The 14,603-nt window shown below is 40.5% G+C and overlaps 1 protein-coding gene across 1 annotated transcript; it reads right to left on the reverse strand.

Moving 5' to 3' along the window:
* Nucleotides 1-4,255: 4,255 nt before the first annotated feature.
* LOC139700720 (nose resistant to fluoxetine protein 6-like) lies at nt 4,256-12,981 on the reverse strand. The gene is made up of 4 exons (XM_071599169.1): nt 12,977-12,981; nt 8,303-8,472; nt 6,509-6,750; nt 4,256-4,486 (listed from the first exon to the last, which is right to left on the reverse strand). Exons 1-4 carry the CDS (start codon nt 12,979-12,981, stop codon nt 4,256-4,258), a joined length of 648 nt encoding a protein of 215 aa, XP_071455270.1.
* Between the last annotated feature and the right edge of the window lie 1,622 nt (nt 12,982-14,603).

The raw sequence follows: 14,603 nt of genomic DNA on the forward strand, positions 1-14,603 counted from the left end.
ACGCACCACTTTCGGATCCGCGCTCGCAAGACAAATATATTGCATTTGTATATGAAATGTACAATATTTATATAACATAAATAAGCAGTATTAATATTTTCACTTTACAAGAAGTGAAATTACTACCATTCCAGAGCAATATAGCGTGTATATAAATCCTGTTTTTTACCAGGTATGCAGAACAACTACATATAGTTTACTTCGCTTTGCTTATGCATGAGTGAAACTTTGCTGCAAGCAAATATATATTTTGTTTAAATTTTTTCAAATGGTTATAAGTATTTTTATTTTAAAAAGCAGGAACTTAAATATTGAATCCAAGACTTATCATTAACTCATACGTATATTCTACTTAGCTAATATATATTAAATTTTATTTTAACAAAGTTTAAGTTAAATTATCAAGAGTGTTGGTTACAGAAGGAGGTTTCCGATCGTTATCCCGCATTATAGATGGTGGTTAAAAACTCCTTTCTGCATTCCCCACTTCATATTTGGTGGAACATGATTTTAGTGCAGCCATTAAGCTTATTCTCAAGCAGAGAAACAAACTTCAGGTTTGTGAATGCTGTGATTTTAGACTCCTGCTGAGTGACATTAAACCGAACGTTGGAAAACTAGTATCAGTTCATTAAGCTCATTCATCCAATTAATATTTTATTTGAATGAAATATGTTATTAAATTATGCAATAGAATCTTCTAAAATGACTTCTAGACCATGAAAAACTATAATCAATAGTCATTTAATTGTTTAACTAATTTTAACCAAACATGATTGGTTATTTTACTTTCACAATCTGAAAATGTTCATGTTATATAATTGCTAAATATAAGTAAAAAAATGATAAGCAAACTTCTAAAAAAAAAGCTTTATTAAATTGTTTGTTTTGATAATTTATTTTTATGTAAAAATATATTCTCACATTAGTTCCTTTTATTGTGTATTAAGTTTATTGCAAAACTGTGTTACCAAAACTGTAAAGCTATTTGATTCTAAAAAACCTTTGATCAGTCATTGTTTTTAATTAATTTTTTCAATGTCCCTCGTTTGGTTATTTTGTTTTATTATAAATATAAAGCTACCGATTGGGGGGCGTGTAGTATAGGTTAATGGATAGGCTAAGGGTGCGGTGGCTCCAAAAGGATTGGGAAACACTGGTTAAGATAATGCAGTGTGCTTCTCTTGGAATCCAGCTATATTTACCCTTTGGAAACAAGTATTCATGTTCTGTTTAAAGTTTTATGTCAACGGTATGAACTTGAATCAGATCTGAATACTTGGTTTCTCTGAGAGAGAGCCTATTAATCGGAAGCCAGCGCGCATGAGCTCGGAAATATTCACATATTTTTTTAAATCGGGGTTTGTCGGGATGAGTATAAGTGTCGCCTAAATGCCTTTAAGGTAGAGTGGGCATTTGAGTTTGGTCAAGTGCTAGAGATAAAAGAAGAGATATGCTAGTGTCGAGCTGTCATTGGATGAGGACCTATGGTGTCTCATGAACAAGAATGAGGATTGTAAGAGACCGGTGCAAGGACGAATGAATTTGAAATAACAGTGCTCATTCAAAGGCTTCGTCATGTCGAGAGAGAATTTGTGCGAGCAGAATCACCAATCGAATAGGTATAGTGAAAAATGAAAAACAGAGATCAATTCGGTTAAAGGATGTTATAAGATCAAAAAAGGGAATATTGCAATAGGGAGAGTCAAATGAAATTTTGAAATTCATATAAATTTAATCTCGTCATTCCTGGAATTCAAAAAAATTCTCAGTGAAATCATTTCCGTAAATACTCTCAATGGTGCGCAACAAAAATATTCCAGAAATTTAAAAGTTCACGATAACGCTAGAAAAACGCTAGAAACTGTTATTAAGGCCAGTGTGTCAATACTCGGTGTGCCTGACCTGGTCAAGGGGAATCTATTAGAGAAGTCATAATGCTGTTTAGGAAATGCTTATTTACATGTAAAATTGTTGCAGTGACAGAGATAAATCATAAACTTTTATTCATTTATCAATTTTAATGTTTCTCCTCTTAATTGCTAAACAAATGAATGTTCTCCTCTGGTACATGTTGCAATTGCAGCTGCCATATTTACAGTATTGTTACACCATATGGTAGATCTCTGACATCGTGCTGCTACCTGTGGGACACTCTTCCAACCATTGCTATAACTATTGCCGACAAACAAGACGGCTTGGCGCCTTTCGTAAAGAGCAGGCTAATGCCGACGCCAGGTCTCTCTCCACCCTTCATCCTTTCCTGTCCATCCCCTAAGAACGCAGATGACCTCAGCTGTCGGTCGCCTCCCCTAAATACTACCACTACTACAAGACAGTGAGGCACCATTTTGAAATTTCAGCGCACTCTCGCGGATTCCGCTTGACTCTCCCTCGAAGGGGTCACAAAAATAGAGGATCGTGCGTGAACTTATGGTCACGCAATAAATGTGCGAGGGCAGGAGAGTGAGCATTGGAGGCAATTAATAAAAGGGAACAAGTTACCTAAAATATTTTAAAAGGAACACTTTGGGACTGTTTTAATCGGAAAGGGAATGGTGGCGATATTAAGCACAACCTCCCTTTTGTGTAAAACAGCTGCGCTGTAAATGTCGAATGAATGAATGTGCAATTAAGTTGATACTACTGTGTGCGAGTGGTGTCCTAATACCCCCCGCCACACGCCATTGCGGCGGCTTGTGGGGTATTGTCTGGCTGTAGATGTTTTACAGCGGCACCTATTGCAAATTCATGCCATTGGGCAATCTTTCAGCGGAGAAAATCGTTACAATCATTCATCGTGTAATAATCCCTCGATCGCTGAAATCATCCACAATAACAGAGAACCTATTGGGTCATCACTAAATATAGTTCGCGAATTGATTCGCGCAGAAGCATTTAGCAAGGATTAGCCTTGCGCAGGATGGCCTTCAGAGGGGCGGCTGGCACCGTGGGCGTGGAGGAGGGCCTGGAGGTGGTGGGGCGGAAACGCGCGGGTGAGAATCCTTGGGGGAGGCGTGCGAGGGTTCGGTCGACCCTCTGCCTTCCCTTCCCTTCCCGACCCTCCTCTCGGCCTTGCAGCCGGAGAAAAGTCTGACTTAGAGAAAAGTCGACTGGGTCAAATGAGTTGCCGATAAATAACTGTAAAGACTAAACGGAGGAGTTCATCTCATTGCTAAGGGCACGCTTCCAGAAAATTTTGGTGAGTGTACGAGGTCCGTTCAATAAATACGCGAACTAAGTCCATAAAAACTTTATTTGTAAAATTTAGTCCGCCTCAATTCTGTCCCCTTCAAAGTACTCTTCATTCGTTACTATGCACTTATTCCATCTTCCTCTCCACTATTTAAAGCACCCTTGATCTTTAATCCTAGGCAGTTGGGCTTTTTGAAGCCTAACTGCCTATTCTCGAAATGGACCAACACTGCTCGAAGCAGTGTTGGTTCATATTGGTGCTATATATTAGTCGGCAATCATTGGCTGACCCTGCATCACAGTGCCCTGCAGGGTTGGGGGGGAAGGTGAGAAATCGCTGGGGAAGGAATGAAACACCCTACTCAGTCGTTGCCTCTCGAAAGGGAGGAATGATCAACGGGACGGAGGTGGATTCCTGAAGGGCTGCGGGTTTTGGTTTCCCTAGAGCGGAGCGGAGGGCTCGCCTTTGTCCCGCCTTTTCTCCTTTCGGACGACTCGACGATTTGCGAGACCATATGAGAAATAATTCTCAGCGTTCTACCCTCAATATGCGATGCTTGGACATGCCCTCGACATAAAAACAGTTACCACACGGTGACCCCCACTATTTTCCATTTCACTCAACACCCATAATTCCAATTACACTATAAAAGAATGAAGAAATATGTGCGCTGAATATGCTCCCGAGGCTTTTGCGAAGTTTCGCAACCAGAGTATTCATTCGATGCAGAAAAAAATACGTTGGTCAATTTCACTGGCGAGAAAAACGGTAAATGAAGCCCAACATACTTGTTGTGATAGTTTTCCTTCGGATTTTTCGCATCCCTTGCAATTGAATGTTTTTAAACTATTGCGTTGCTTTCATTCAGGGAAAAATAATTTTTCTCCCTCGATGTGACTGTGCCCTTCGGCTAGCATTAGTAGGAATTCACGTGTTGATGCATGCACCAAGTATTGCAATTGACTGCACTTCCACTCGGGAATCTCATTGTTTTTCATCGACGCGGGCAGAAACGCGTAGGGCGTCATGGTATTTATCGCGACCACGCATGCATGAAGCTCACATGAAGACATAGTCACCGGCCGTCCACTCTCGAAGGCCCTGGGGCAGCTGCGGCCCCTCGCACATCTTCTCGTCCACGGTGATCCGCGCGGTGGCCCCCGTAGCGTTGGCCAAAGGACCCACGACGGCCCCCAGCGCGGCCCTCACGTCCTCCGTGGAGCAGGACGAGGGGCTGCAAATGGCCCAGAAGATCTGATCCCTACGGTGCTTGGACCGGTCGCCCTTGTGCTGCGAAATGAAGAGAAAAATATTATTGGCGCATGGAAGGAATGTGGTAGGGTGGGGGTTGTTGTAACTGTGTACGCTGGCGTCGGATTACTTCGGCTGAACAAACCACTGGCACTTATCTCTGTGCACAAACACGCATGGCAACACAGAGCACTAGAAAGATGGGTCTCAGGCACAAATGGGGGAGAAGTCACTGGGCGAAAGGGTTAAATTGGTTCGGGCGTTGGGTTGGTTTAATTGTCGATAGGCGGTGGAAAATGGTCATCAAAATCACAGCCATTGGCAACGGAGTTCATGCAGGAGAGGAATAATAAAACCTTTTGCCAAATTTGAGAGAAAAATGAATGCACTAAATTGCTGCAATCGACACGCTGGATAAGAATCCCAAACTGTAACTCCGATAGAAAACAATCATTTGATGACTAACTTCAGGCGAAACAGCTTGGTAATGGAAAAGTTAGCAAACTTTTGTTTCTATAGTCTCTGTTGTCGCGCTCCAGCGAAGACGTGTAAAATTGTTCCGATACGTACGCTGTTCAGAAAGTAAATTTCATTTTGAAGTAAAAAAATATAAACCAAGTAAAAACACAAGGTTGTATTATACATTTAAAAAGCATGTTCTTAAACAAATTTTCTACATAGTCTCCATTCGAATAGAGGCATTTATTATCACGATACTCGATGATTTTCAAATCCGTCTCTGGAGAAATCTGCCACCTTACATTTTAACCACTTGTTTTACACTAACATGCAAGTCTACGTCACTGGAAAAGCGCTTTTTGGCAATCCACGTCTAGCTAATGATTTGCAATAGTAAATAGGCGATTTTCACGAATTTTTTCGTTGATTTTCACGGTCTGTTCATCTATCACTAGGCTAGGCCGATCACTGAGGTCCTCGTCGCGAACATTGGTACGGCCAAACTAAATTCATCACTGCCTCATTAATTACTTCGTCTCCGCACAATTCACAAAGTTGCGCATGAATTTCAATTGGATTGTGGTTTTTTGCCTGTAAAAATCTTTTCATAGCACTTCACGAATTGTGGAATTTTCTGTGGCAGTGCCCGTTTTAACAGTTCGCAGAGTGAGCAAAGAAGAAGAACCACAGTCTACACACTACCACAGCATGATGCGTACTGATTTTAAGGACGCTTAGACACAAAGATGGTGACTCTAGTTCAGGCCACCGCCACGCTAGGCCGAAACGTAAGTTACTTTATGGTCAGGCATCGTATATACGTAATTACTGTTCTATTTACTCACTAGTTGATTTGATTAGCAGTAGTTACTGTCTCCAATTGTTTTCGGAAAAAACATGCATCGTAAACCTATCCTTTCTGCTGCCTCTCTCTCCACCGCCAAGCTAAGGCGAAACGTCCATACTTATGTTGTCAGCCCTCGCACGAACCCTGGTGACAAAATTACCAACAACGATTCACGGCATTTGTGACGAGGAAACAGGGAAGGCGGAAGAAGCAGGAAAACGGGCAAACCAGGGGGGCGAGAAGCATCGATTTCCTTCACGAATTTCTAATAAAATTCTGGAATGAAGGAATCGAAAGAAATTAAAGGTTAGCGGTTTAGTGCCGAATTTCCCAAATTCTGATGCTAATTTTGAATCTAGAAAAGCTTCTTTATCGTGGAACTATGGGAGCATTAAACGGCATATCAAGGCAATGCCAATTAGCACAGTAGAGAAAGAAAGGGCGAAGCGGGACGAAATATTTGGCCCAGATCGGAATATGATAAACTGAGGATTTGAGTCAGAAAATTGACCAAGGCTCATTATACTCAAAGATTTTAACAGATCACTGAAATATCGATTTGAAGTTTTTTTCCTAAGGTAAATCCACGAGAAAAATTTAAAAAATCTGATTTGAAATTGTTAACTCTGATTTTAAAAACTGTTAAAGGATTTTGTAGCGAGCGTGTCACAATTTTTGTTTTTTTTTCTGTCCATGGAGATCCCTTGCTGCGGGACCAGGGGCGTGCTTGTTCTCGCCCGACCGCGGGCCCTCACCTCAATCTTCTCCCACGCAGAGGTCATGGGACTGTAGTGCAGGGTGAAGGGGTTGACGGTCCCGTGCACACTCTGCCGCTCCTCCTTGAGGCTCCCAAACTCCTCCAGGTCCACCCTGGCGAGACAGTACTGCCCCCGGATGCCCATCGGCCCCGCCACCGCCAGGCACTCGTCGAAGTCCCCCATGTTGTACACGTTGCCCGAGACGATGCCCCTGGGAAACTTGGCCGTCGCGTCGAACACTAGAATATAAACACGAGTACTTCAATGAGCAATCCACTTCTCTCGCTTACTCTACGGGTTTGACCGTCAGCCAATCGAAAGGCACTTTACTCTTCATAGTATATATCACAGTACGAATGAGGTGACCTAGAGAGTAAAAGCACGTGAATTACTCGATTATACTCATTTCATCTTGTAAGTTGAGCCATGACTCATATGATTTGGCTCAAATCAGTTTGATTCCTCATCTTTCTAAAATCTACTCCATATTTCATTATGGTTTTTTGTTTAAAATTTAACCAGAAAAATTAATACAATTATTCTATAATGCAGATATTGTTACCTCTCTAGGTCTAGTGGAATGTAAACTGCGTATGCATACCAAAAGGGATGTAAAATAATTCCCATTCACCAGCATTTAAAAAAATAGAGCAAATTTTAATTAAAAAAAAGGTTATTTAGGAAAAACGAACTTACAAGCATATTTAAAAAATGCCGAGACTATTTACATTTATCTCAATTACTGGAAATTGCGTTTTAATTTTTAGATTTTTTCGACATAAATGAAAACGTACTCTAAAATCTATATTTCTAATCTCGACCTAAATCATTAGCAATCCTCTTCGTGATACCTTTATATTTAGCCGAAAGAAAAACATTTGAACTCCAACATTAAAAACACCGTCTCGATTTAATTACAAATATTCTAAAATTTAAGGATTTTTTTCGAACGAAAAAAAATGTACGAGGGTCATCCGGAAAGTAGTACCCGTTCGTGAAATAAAGACACAAAAGTAAATATTAACAAACATAAAAAATTTTATTTGAAAGAGTATACTTTAAACTACTTCTCAACATAATCTCCAAGCAAATTAAGGCATTTGTCATAACGTGTGACAAGTTTCTGTATTCCTGCTGCATAGTCCTTCGCCGCCAGCTCATTGAGATACGCGAGGGACCCATCTTGCACAAATTTTTGCATAATGCAGATGGTGTTTAACAATTTCATGAACAATTGTTCGAGAAACATTGGGAAAATGCTCACAGATGTCATCAATTGTGACGCGCCGATCGTTCCTCACGAATTCGTCAACTGAGCTCACCAGTTGGTCTGTAATGACAGACGGTCTCTCCGAACGCTCATCGTCGTGTGTGTTCCCCCTCCCCATGTTGAAGTTGCGACACCACCGCCGAACAGACGACTCGTCCATTACATTGTCTCCATACACCTCCTTTAATTGGCGATGAATATCACATGGGCGAACGTTTCTTGCATTGAGGAATTTAATCACTACCCTCACTTCACAACTGGCGGCGTTCTCAATTTTTTTAAACATTGTAAACAATCACAGAAACAACACAGGCAATGCTAGCGTCACGCAACTTGGCTCAGAGAAGGCAGACAAGCCACTGAAGCTATCTGACCTCGTCCAGCGGCTACTCGCGTCGTCAGCACTTCATGCGGCACGAACGGGTACTACTTTCCGGATGACCCTCGTATCTTTTGTACAAGTTATTACAGCTGAAGACTGTGTCGACAGTTACTATACTGGTATCTAAAATCAGTCTTACAATGTCGGCTTGTTGAAGGCATTTTACTTCCAAACACTGCTGAGGTGCGAATGTTGGATGGAGGGTCAGGATGGGCACTGCCAGGAGAAGGTGTTAGAAAGTGGTGTCCTTTATCTTTCGCAATTTTCAACAAATGTGCGGAGGTAATGGCTAAAGAGAACTGGCTAAACCTGTGACAGGAATGAAAGTCGATTAAGAGTTTATAAAGTCAGTTAGGGGTTGCAAGCATTTCTGTGAGCATTAGAAATCTATTGCAATATTTATGGGATAAAAATCTATGCATGCAAAGAAAGGCCTTGTGGTTTTTGAGAAAGTGGAAGGCTACGCTAAAACTTAAATCTGCAGGAAAAAAACTAGAAAACTAGATGGCCAAATTCGTAATTTAATTAATTTTAAAATTTATAATAAATTAGAAAAATAATTGCATTACTCAAGGAAGCCATCACAAGAACCAGTGTATCAATAATTGAAATGTTGAGCAATGTGGTAACAAATACGAGAGAGAACTTTGATATGGAGCGTATTTATGTACGGTGCGGTAACATGATCACTGAAGCAGAATGATAGACGTAGATTGGAAGCTCTTGAAATGTGGGTGAGGAGAAGGATGGAGAAGGTGAAGTGGACAGAAAGGAAAACAAAGGAATAAGTGCAATTTAGGGTGAGGGAGGTGGGGGGTACGAAGTCTTGTGCAAGCAAGGCCCAAGCAAATCCAGCCGAGTAATTTTAGGAAGATTCGGTCACATTGACTACAGCCGTGACGACCGTACACTAGGAAGTTTTTTCAGTGTGATAAATACGAAATAGTTTTTATTTGAGTTACAGAAGTAAACCTAGATTATTTGATAAAAATCATCAATAGATTTTAATTGCCATATCGTTTTCCACACGCATAATTTCGCCTAAATTGTTTTTGAAAGTTTGTTCTCAATTATTAGTTAAAATGTATTAATGACCAACCTCCATATTTACAGAATAAATTCTCATGCTAAATTATTCTCTTTTCCAGTATTATTCTTATTCCCACTTTTCTTATCTATCTTCTTCAATTGTCCCTATTCAGTTAATTGCTTAAGTGTCAATTTTTTGCCATGTGCAACTTTCAGCCCACCAAAATGTACGAATGTGAAAATTACCACAAAATATCAAAGGATAATACCTTGGGTAGTGATGACGAGAAATAATAATTAAATCAAAGCTTTTAATTACTTGAATTATTTAATTTTTTCTAAATAATGAAATGTATGCATTCACTATAGAATTATACAGGGGTTAATACATTAAACTACAGCTTTGAGTGCCGAAATAATCGTATATTTTCTCTAAAAGGAAGGTTTTAAGAGTTGGCTATTGGGATTCTAAGGGAAGGCACGAAATTGCCAGCGGCAGAGGGCAGCATCAGCGCGTGAAGTGCAGAGAACGTCCTCCGAGTTCCGAGGCGAGAGGGAAGGGTTGCCATTTTAGTGAAAATGATACCTTTTTCAATGGCGTGGTAGCAACATTGCAAATCGTGGACAGGCCGATGGCTTTCAAGGACGCGGCTGCATATCAAGAATGAAACCACGATTTTTACACCCTAGTTCTTTTGAGAGCTACGCTGTGTCTACGCCGATGTAACATCTTGGAGCCAAGGTGAGCCAGCGTTGGGGTCGGCCAGGGAGCCATCAAGTCTCACTCCGGGGCACACTAGCAGCGAGTGTACCACTTAGGCTGAAATGCCACGCTCTTTGGAGAGGCGTAGGGTCACCAGACACACACCACTCCGTCTCCATGGTGCGTTGCGTGGAAAAAGATAGATTCTTGGAGTGCCTCCCCCTTGGAGTGCCCCTGACGTCTCCATTTCCGACGCTTTGGATCACGAAGGAAGTGATGCGCAAATATCCAGTCAGTATTTTGAAAAGGCCTGGATGACACCCAGCCCAAAGTGCATTTCACTGTTTGCAATTAGAGATCCTCTCAAATTTGTTGCGGCGAAAATAAATGAATGTAAGCAAAACTGCAAACTTTCAAAGGTTATATTATGGAATCATGCCATCAAGTTATGTAAATCTCCATGAAATGTATTCTAAAGCTATTTATTTGTGCTGAATCTCAAAGAATAATAAAAGTACATCTGAGACATATTTAATCTATATATATATATTTATATATATATATATATATATATATATATATATATATATATATATATATATATATATATGCACATAATTTTGAAAACAAAGAGTAGTTTGGACACGAGCCAAAATCATTCGTCGTCCAAAGGCTTCACTGTTTGTTTTCTTTGAGTTTACGATCTTCAAGGGAAATTAATTATACCTCAAGAATCCTAAAAACGACATATTTTAGCACATTAAACTAAACGTTATTGAAAATATTGGTTAAATCAACAAAATATGTATGCCCTATCTATTGAGAGAGATTTAAATACAAATATTCCCAAAACTATCCATCCATTGACAACTTTTCATCCAAGGATAATAATTTGGACAAACTCGATTCAAACTAAAGACGAGGCGAGCATGAAGCCCTCAAAATAGATATTGCTCCTAATTCACGCGGCAACACTTTTTTAGATTGAAATAAAAACGTTGCATCAAAAGTGAATTCAAATTGTAAACATTTTTCGTAATTTAAATTTGCGAATATATTCCTTGAATGCAAAACCTCGGGCTACTTGTTTACCGACATGATAAAATTTTGAGAAATAACTAAGACCTGTTAGTTGACGACGGAATGTGTAACGCCTGACCTAATATCTTGCAGAATAGGACGCACACATGCACCCCCCCCTTCAATAACTCACTCGCCTCCTTGTTGACCCCTGGATACGGCGTGGATATAGATGCGGTACTATGGGAAACTTATCCTCTTCTCCCTCATACCAAGGTTCGAAGAGATATTTCAGAATTCTCGGTGAGGAGTAAATTTTGTCAACTTCATTTCCGACTTATCACTCCTTCCATAGCCGGCAGTGTAGGAGTGGCTTAGCATCAATGGTCACTGTTTATTATGACTTCTTTAAAAATGTTCTCGCTTTTGCATCATATCCTTTTATCACACATAACCGGGACCTCGTAACCCACTTAGAATCGCCATGGTAAAAGCTGTCGAAGCTCATTGCGGCGTGTCGCATTAGTCTTCAAACACCTAATTACGCCATTTCTTCTTTACATAACATGAAACCCGTTTCTAAATTAAATGGTCGCAGTGACAATGTTGGTAATCATCTGCATGTTTATGACTATGCTGTTGTCATACTTTAAAAGGAAAACATACAGCCTCGATGCTATCGAAAATTGGGCCAAGCTACTAATTATACATACATAAACACAGTAATCAACTCGAAGGTCGGTATGGTGGGGAGTTCAACCAGTACTAAGCCCTATACGATGTGTGAAATTCACACATAAGCAGGGAATGTGAATCAGTTCCTTTCCCTGTGCCGGTTCTGGTTTCCATGGAAGATCTGACACTCGAAAAATCACATAACTTGGGTAGAGCTGGAGAGTGTACTCAGAGAGGGAATCGATCCTGGGCCCTCCGGTCAGTAGTCCAACATTCTACCCCTGGACTACCGCGACCCGATATATAATAATATGGCAAAGAACTATTTTGAAGCACAAATAAATTGTATCACGTTTCAAATTCCGAGTTGAAAGAAAAGACGGCCATTATACCATGTAAATTTTTAAGGAGTTTCCGATGCCCCCGCTCTTATGTCACGGTCTTGGCTAATTTTGGAAACATTCTCTAAATTAGCTCACGTGGGAAATGCGCCCGGTTGTTCCGCTAAAAGGCAGTCAGTGAATGATTTGACCTCTTAAAGAAGCCTCACCTCCCTACACTAGGTTTCCAAAATAAAGAAAATAGCCGAGGAAAACCATTGACCAATTTTCGAGGCAGATGTTTTGCGTTGGCAACCAAAGATCACCATTGTCGGTCTGTAGAAACAAAGGGAATGTGCCTCAATGAAATCTCTTCCTGCGATCGCTTGATTGATTGAGACACCCGTCGGTGTCTTGGGGACGAGAGCGAGACACTCCAGTCGAAAATATCGACAGTTAAGGTACAGAGGCAGTGATAATTGTTCATGGCAGTGTCAAGTATTAGATGGAGTGATAAAATATCAAGAGAGAAACTTCATCGAAAATTGAGGCCTGTTAGATCTTTTTGCGTGGTAAACGTTTGATACCAAGCAATATTCGCATTATGAAATCGGACTCCATGAAAATGACTTCAAGGTGTCTGGGAAAGTGGAGGAACTCCCAAAGCCAAAGACAGTCCCATTTTACGACGGAAAGTAAGAATTGAGCTTTGAAGAGAAAGTGAAATTTGGAATTTGTTAAAAAAGAAACTTCAGAGGTTGGTTTTCAAATGAGCGAATCAGACGTAATCTTCGCGGGAAGGTGTCGGCGCATGTCATTGGAGCGAGGAAGGGGAGTGGGACGGAAGTGGGCTGGCCTCGAATACGCCGATGTTACAGGTGTGGTGAGAGGGTGCGGTGGGAGTGGAGGGCTTTGGGGGACACGGCCGCCAAAAACAGGTACTTTTTTGGGTTGGAAATGGAAACAGCCCACAATTCTAGAGGAAATGCGGGAAATTAAGGACGTGCCCGTGAGAGACGGCACGGAACAAGACGAGAGTTCGTGTCCCCTGTCATGTAACACTTACTTCATGGGCGTTAAATGCGGGCTGGCATAAGCCATAGAAAATATGACTTGGATTATATCTACTCATAAATGAACCAGCACAGTAGCCAAATCGTAGATTGGTTTTATGGGGGAGGGTAGAGCTTATCTCGTACGAAGTTCAATGGCGTGTAAAAAACGCGCATTCAGAGGTTTGATCAGGATACCTAATATTTCTCTTTCACATTCAAACTTCTTCCTGAAATACACCGTGGCATATTGTCAGTCGTGCAAAGTCAGTCAGTCTATTGCGAAGAATCAGGCGTGATATGTGGAAATGGAATATAATACTATCTGAATTAATAGCAATTTTCCGCTATGGAAACAATTATTTCCCTAGTGGAATATGACTATTATTTCAGATAGCACGGTGTACATTATAATTTCTCGTTTCTCCGCCTATGGGTAGATTTCCTGCTTCTATTCTGGTGCTAAGTCAACATGTGACTGTCTTTCGTCTTGATGGAAGGTATCCTCCGTCTAATCGATATCTGGCTATTGCGGCCATTCTTGCGTCATTATTTCGGTTATGATGGCTCCACTCTATTCCTCTGGTTTACATCCATGTGCTGAAGTTATGTGTTTTAACTATATTCTTTATTTATTAAACATTCCCGTAATCATTTTCTTAATTACAAGAAACTGCGGGATATGCTGTGACAGTAACTTTTAACTAGGTCATCCGCTAATATGAAATAAAATTCAACAATTTCACAGTACAAAAATTTTCCTTGACCGAGTTCAAATCCTGGTCAAAGAGAATGATTTTTACCCTATGAAATTGTTGCATTTCAATGCACATTTAGCGGATGATTCCGTTAAAAGTTACTTTCACGGCATCTCCCGCAGTTTCTTCGAATTTGTCAAAGGTGGAACACCCCAAGTGTTTAAAGTTGGTTTTGACCTCATGGATTGTGGTGCATCGCGCACGACTGCGAATGCCTGTGACATTGTATGTACGGTATTTCGTCACAACATCTTGTTCCTTGAAAAGCCCCAAAACCTCGGATTGTAAGAGGACGCCTCGGTAGCTTAACTGACTAAAGCAATCGACCGTTCATCTAGGGATCCGGGTGCGAATCCCGGTCAAGGCGAATCATTATCTTAATATTAGTTATTATACTGTTCCTTCGATTACTGTACAATGTAAGCGTGCTTTTTCTTCCAATTGTGCGCATTTATTCAGACATTTAGAAATCAAGCCACTCTATACACTTTCATATTTTGCGAGTGAGCATGCACATCTAGGCCACCACAACTCGAAGTTGTAATATCAATTTTTTATTTCCATCACCGGTTTTATATTTTTTCTATCTACCTCTAAAGACTATTTTTCTAGGATTAAATAAAGTTTTAGCTATTTCTGGAGAGAGCATTATTCTTTACAGGTTTGCTGCTGTGTAGAATTGTTGGCGCCTCCTTCCTTTGAAAAATTTTTTGTGTAAAATATTACGTACAGCGCCACTTACAAATCACATTATTTGTAATTATTTTGGCCCCATCTGGTACCATACTCTCATTTGATAACAATTTAAACCGTTATTATTATAAAGAATTTAAATGACTCAACGGAACAACTTGTCTCACACCTGCTCCGGTTGGTTCTCTGC

Source organism: Hetaerina americana, unplaced genomic scaffold, assembly GCF_022747635.1.
Source record: "Hetaerina americana unplaced genomic scaffold, ioHetAmer1.1.p SCAF_107, whole genome shotgun sequence".
Classification (NCBI taxonomy): Eukaryota; Metazoa; Arthropoda; class Insecta; order Odonata; family Calopterygidae; genus Hetaerina; species Hetaerina americana.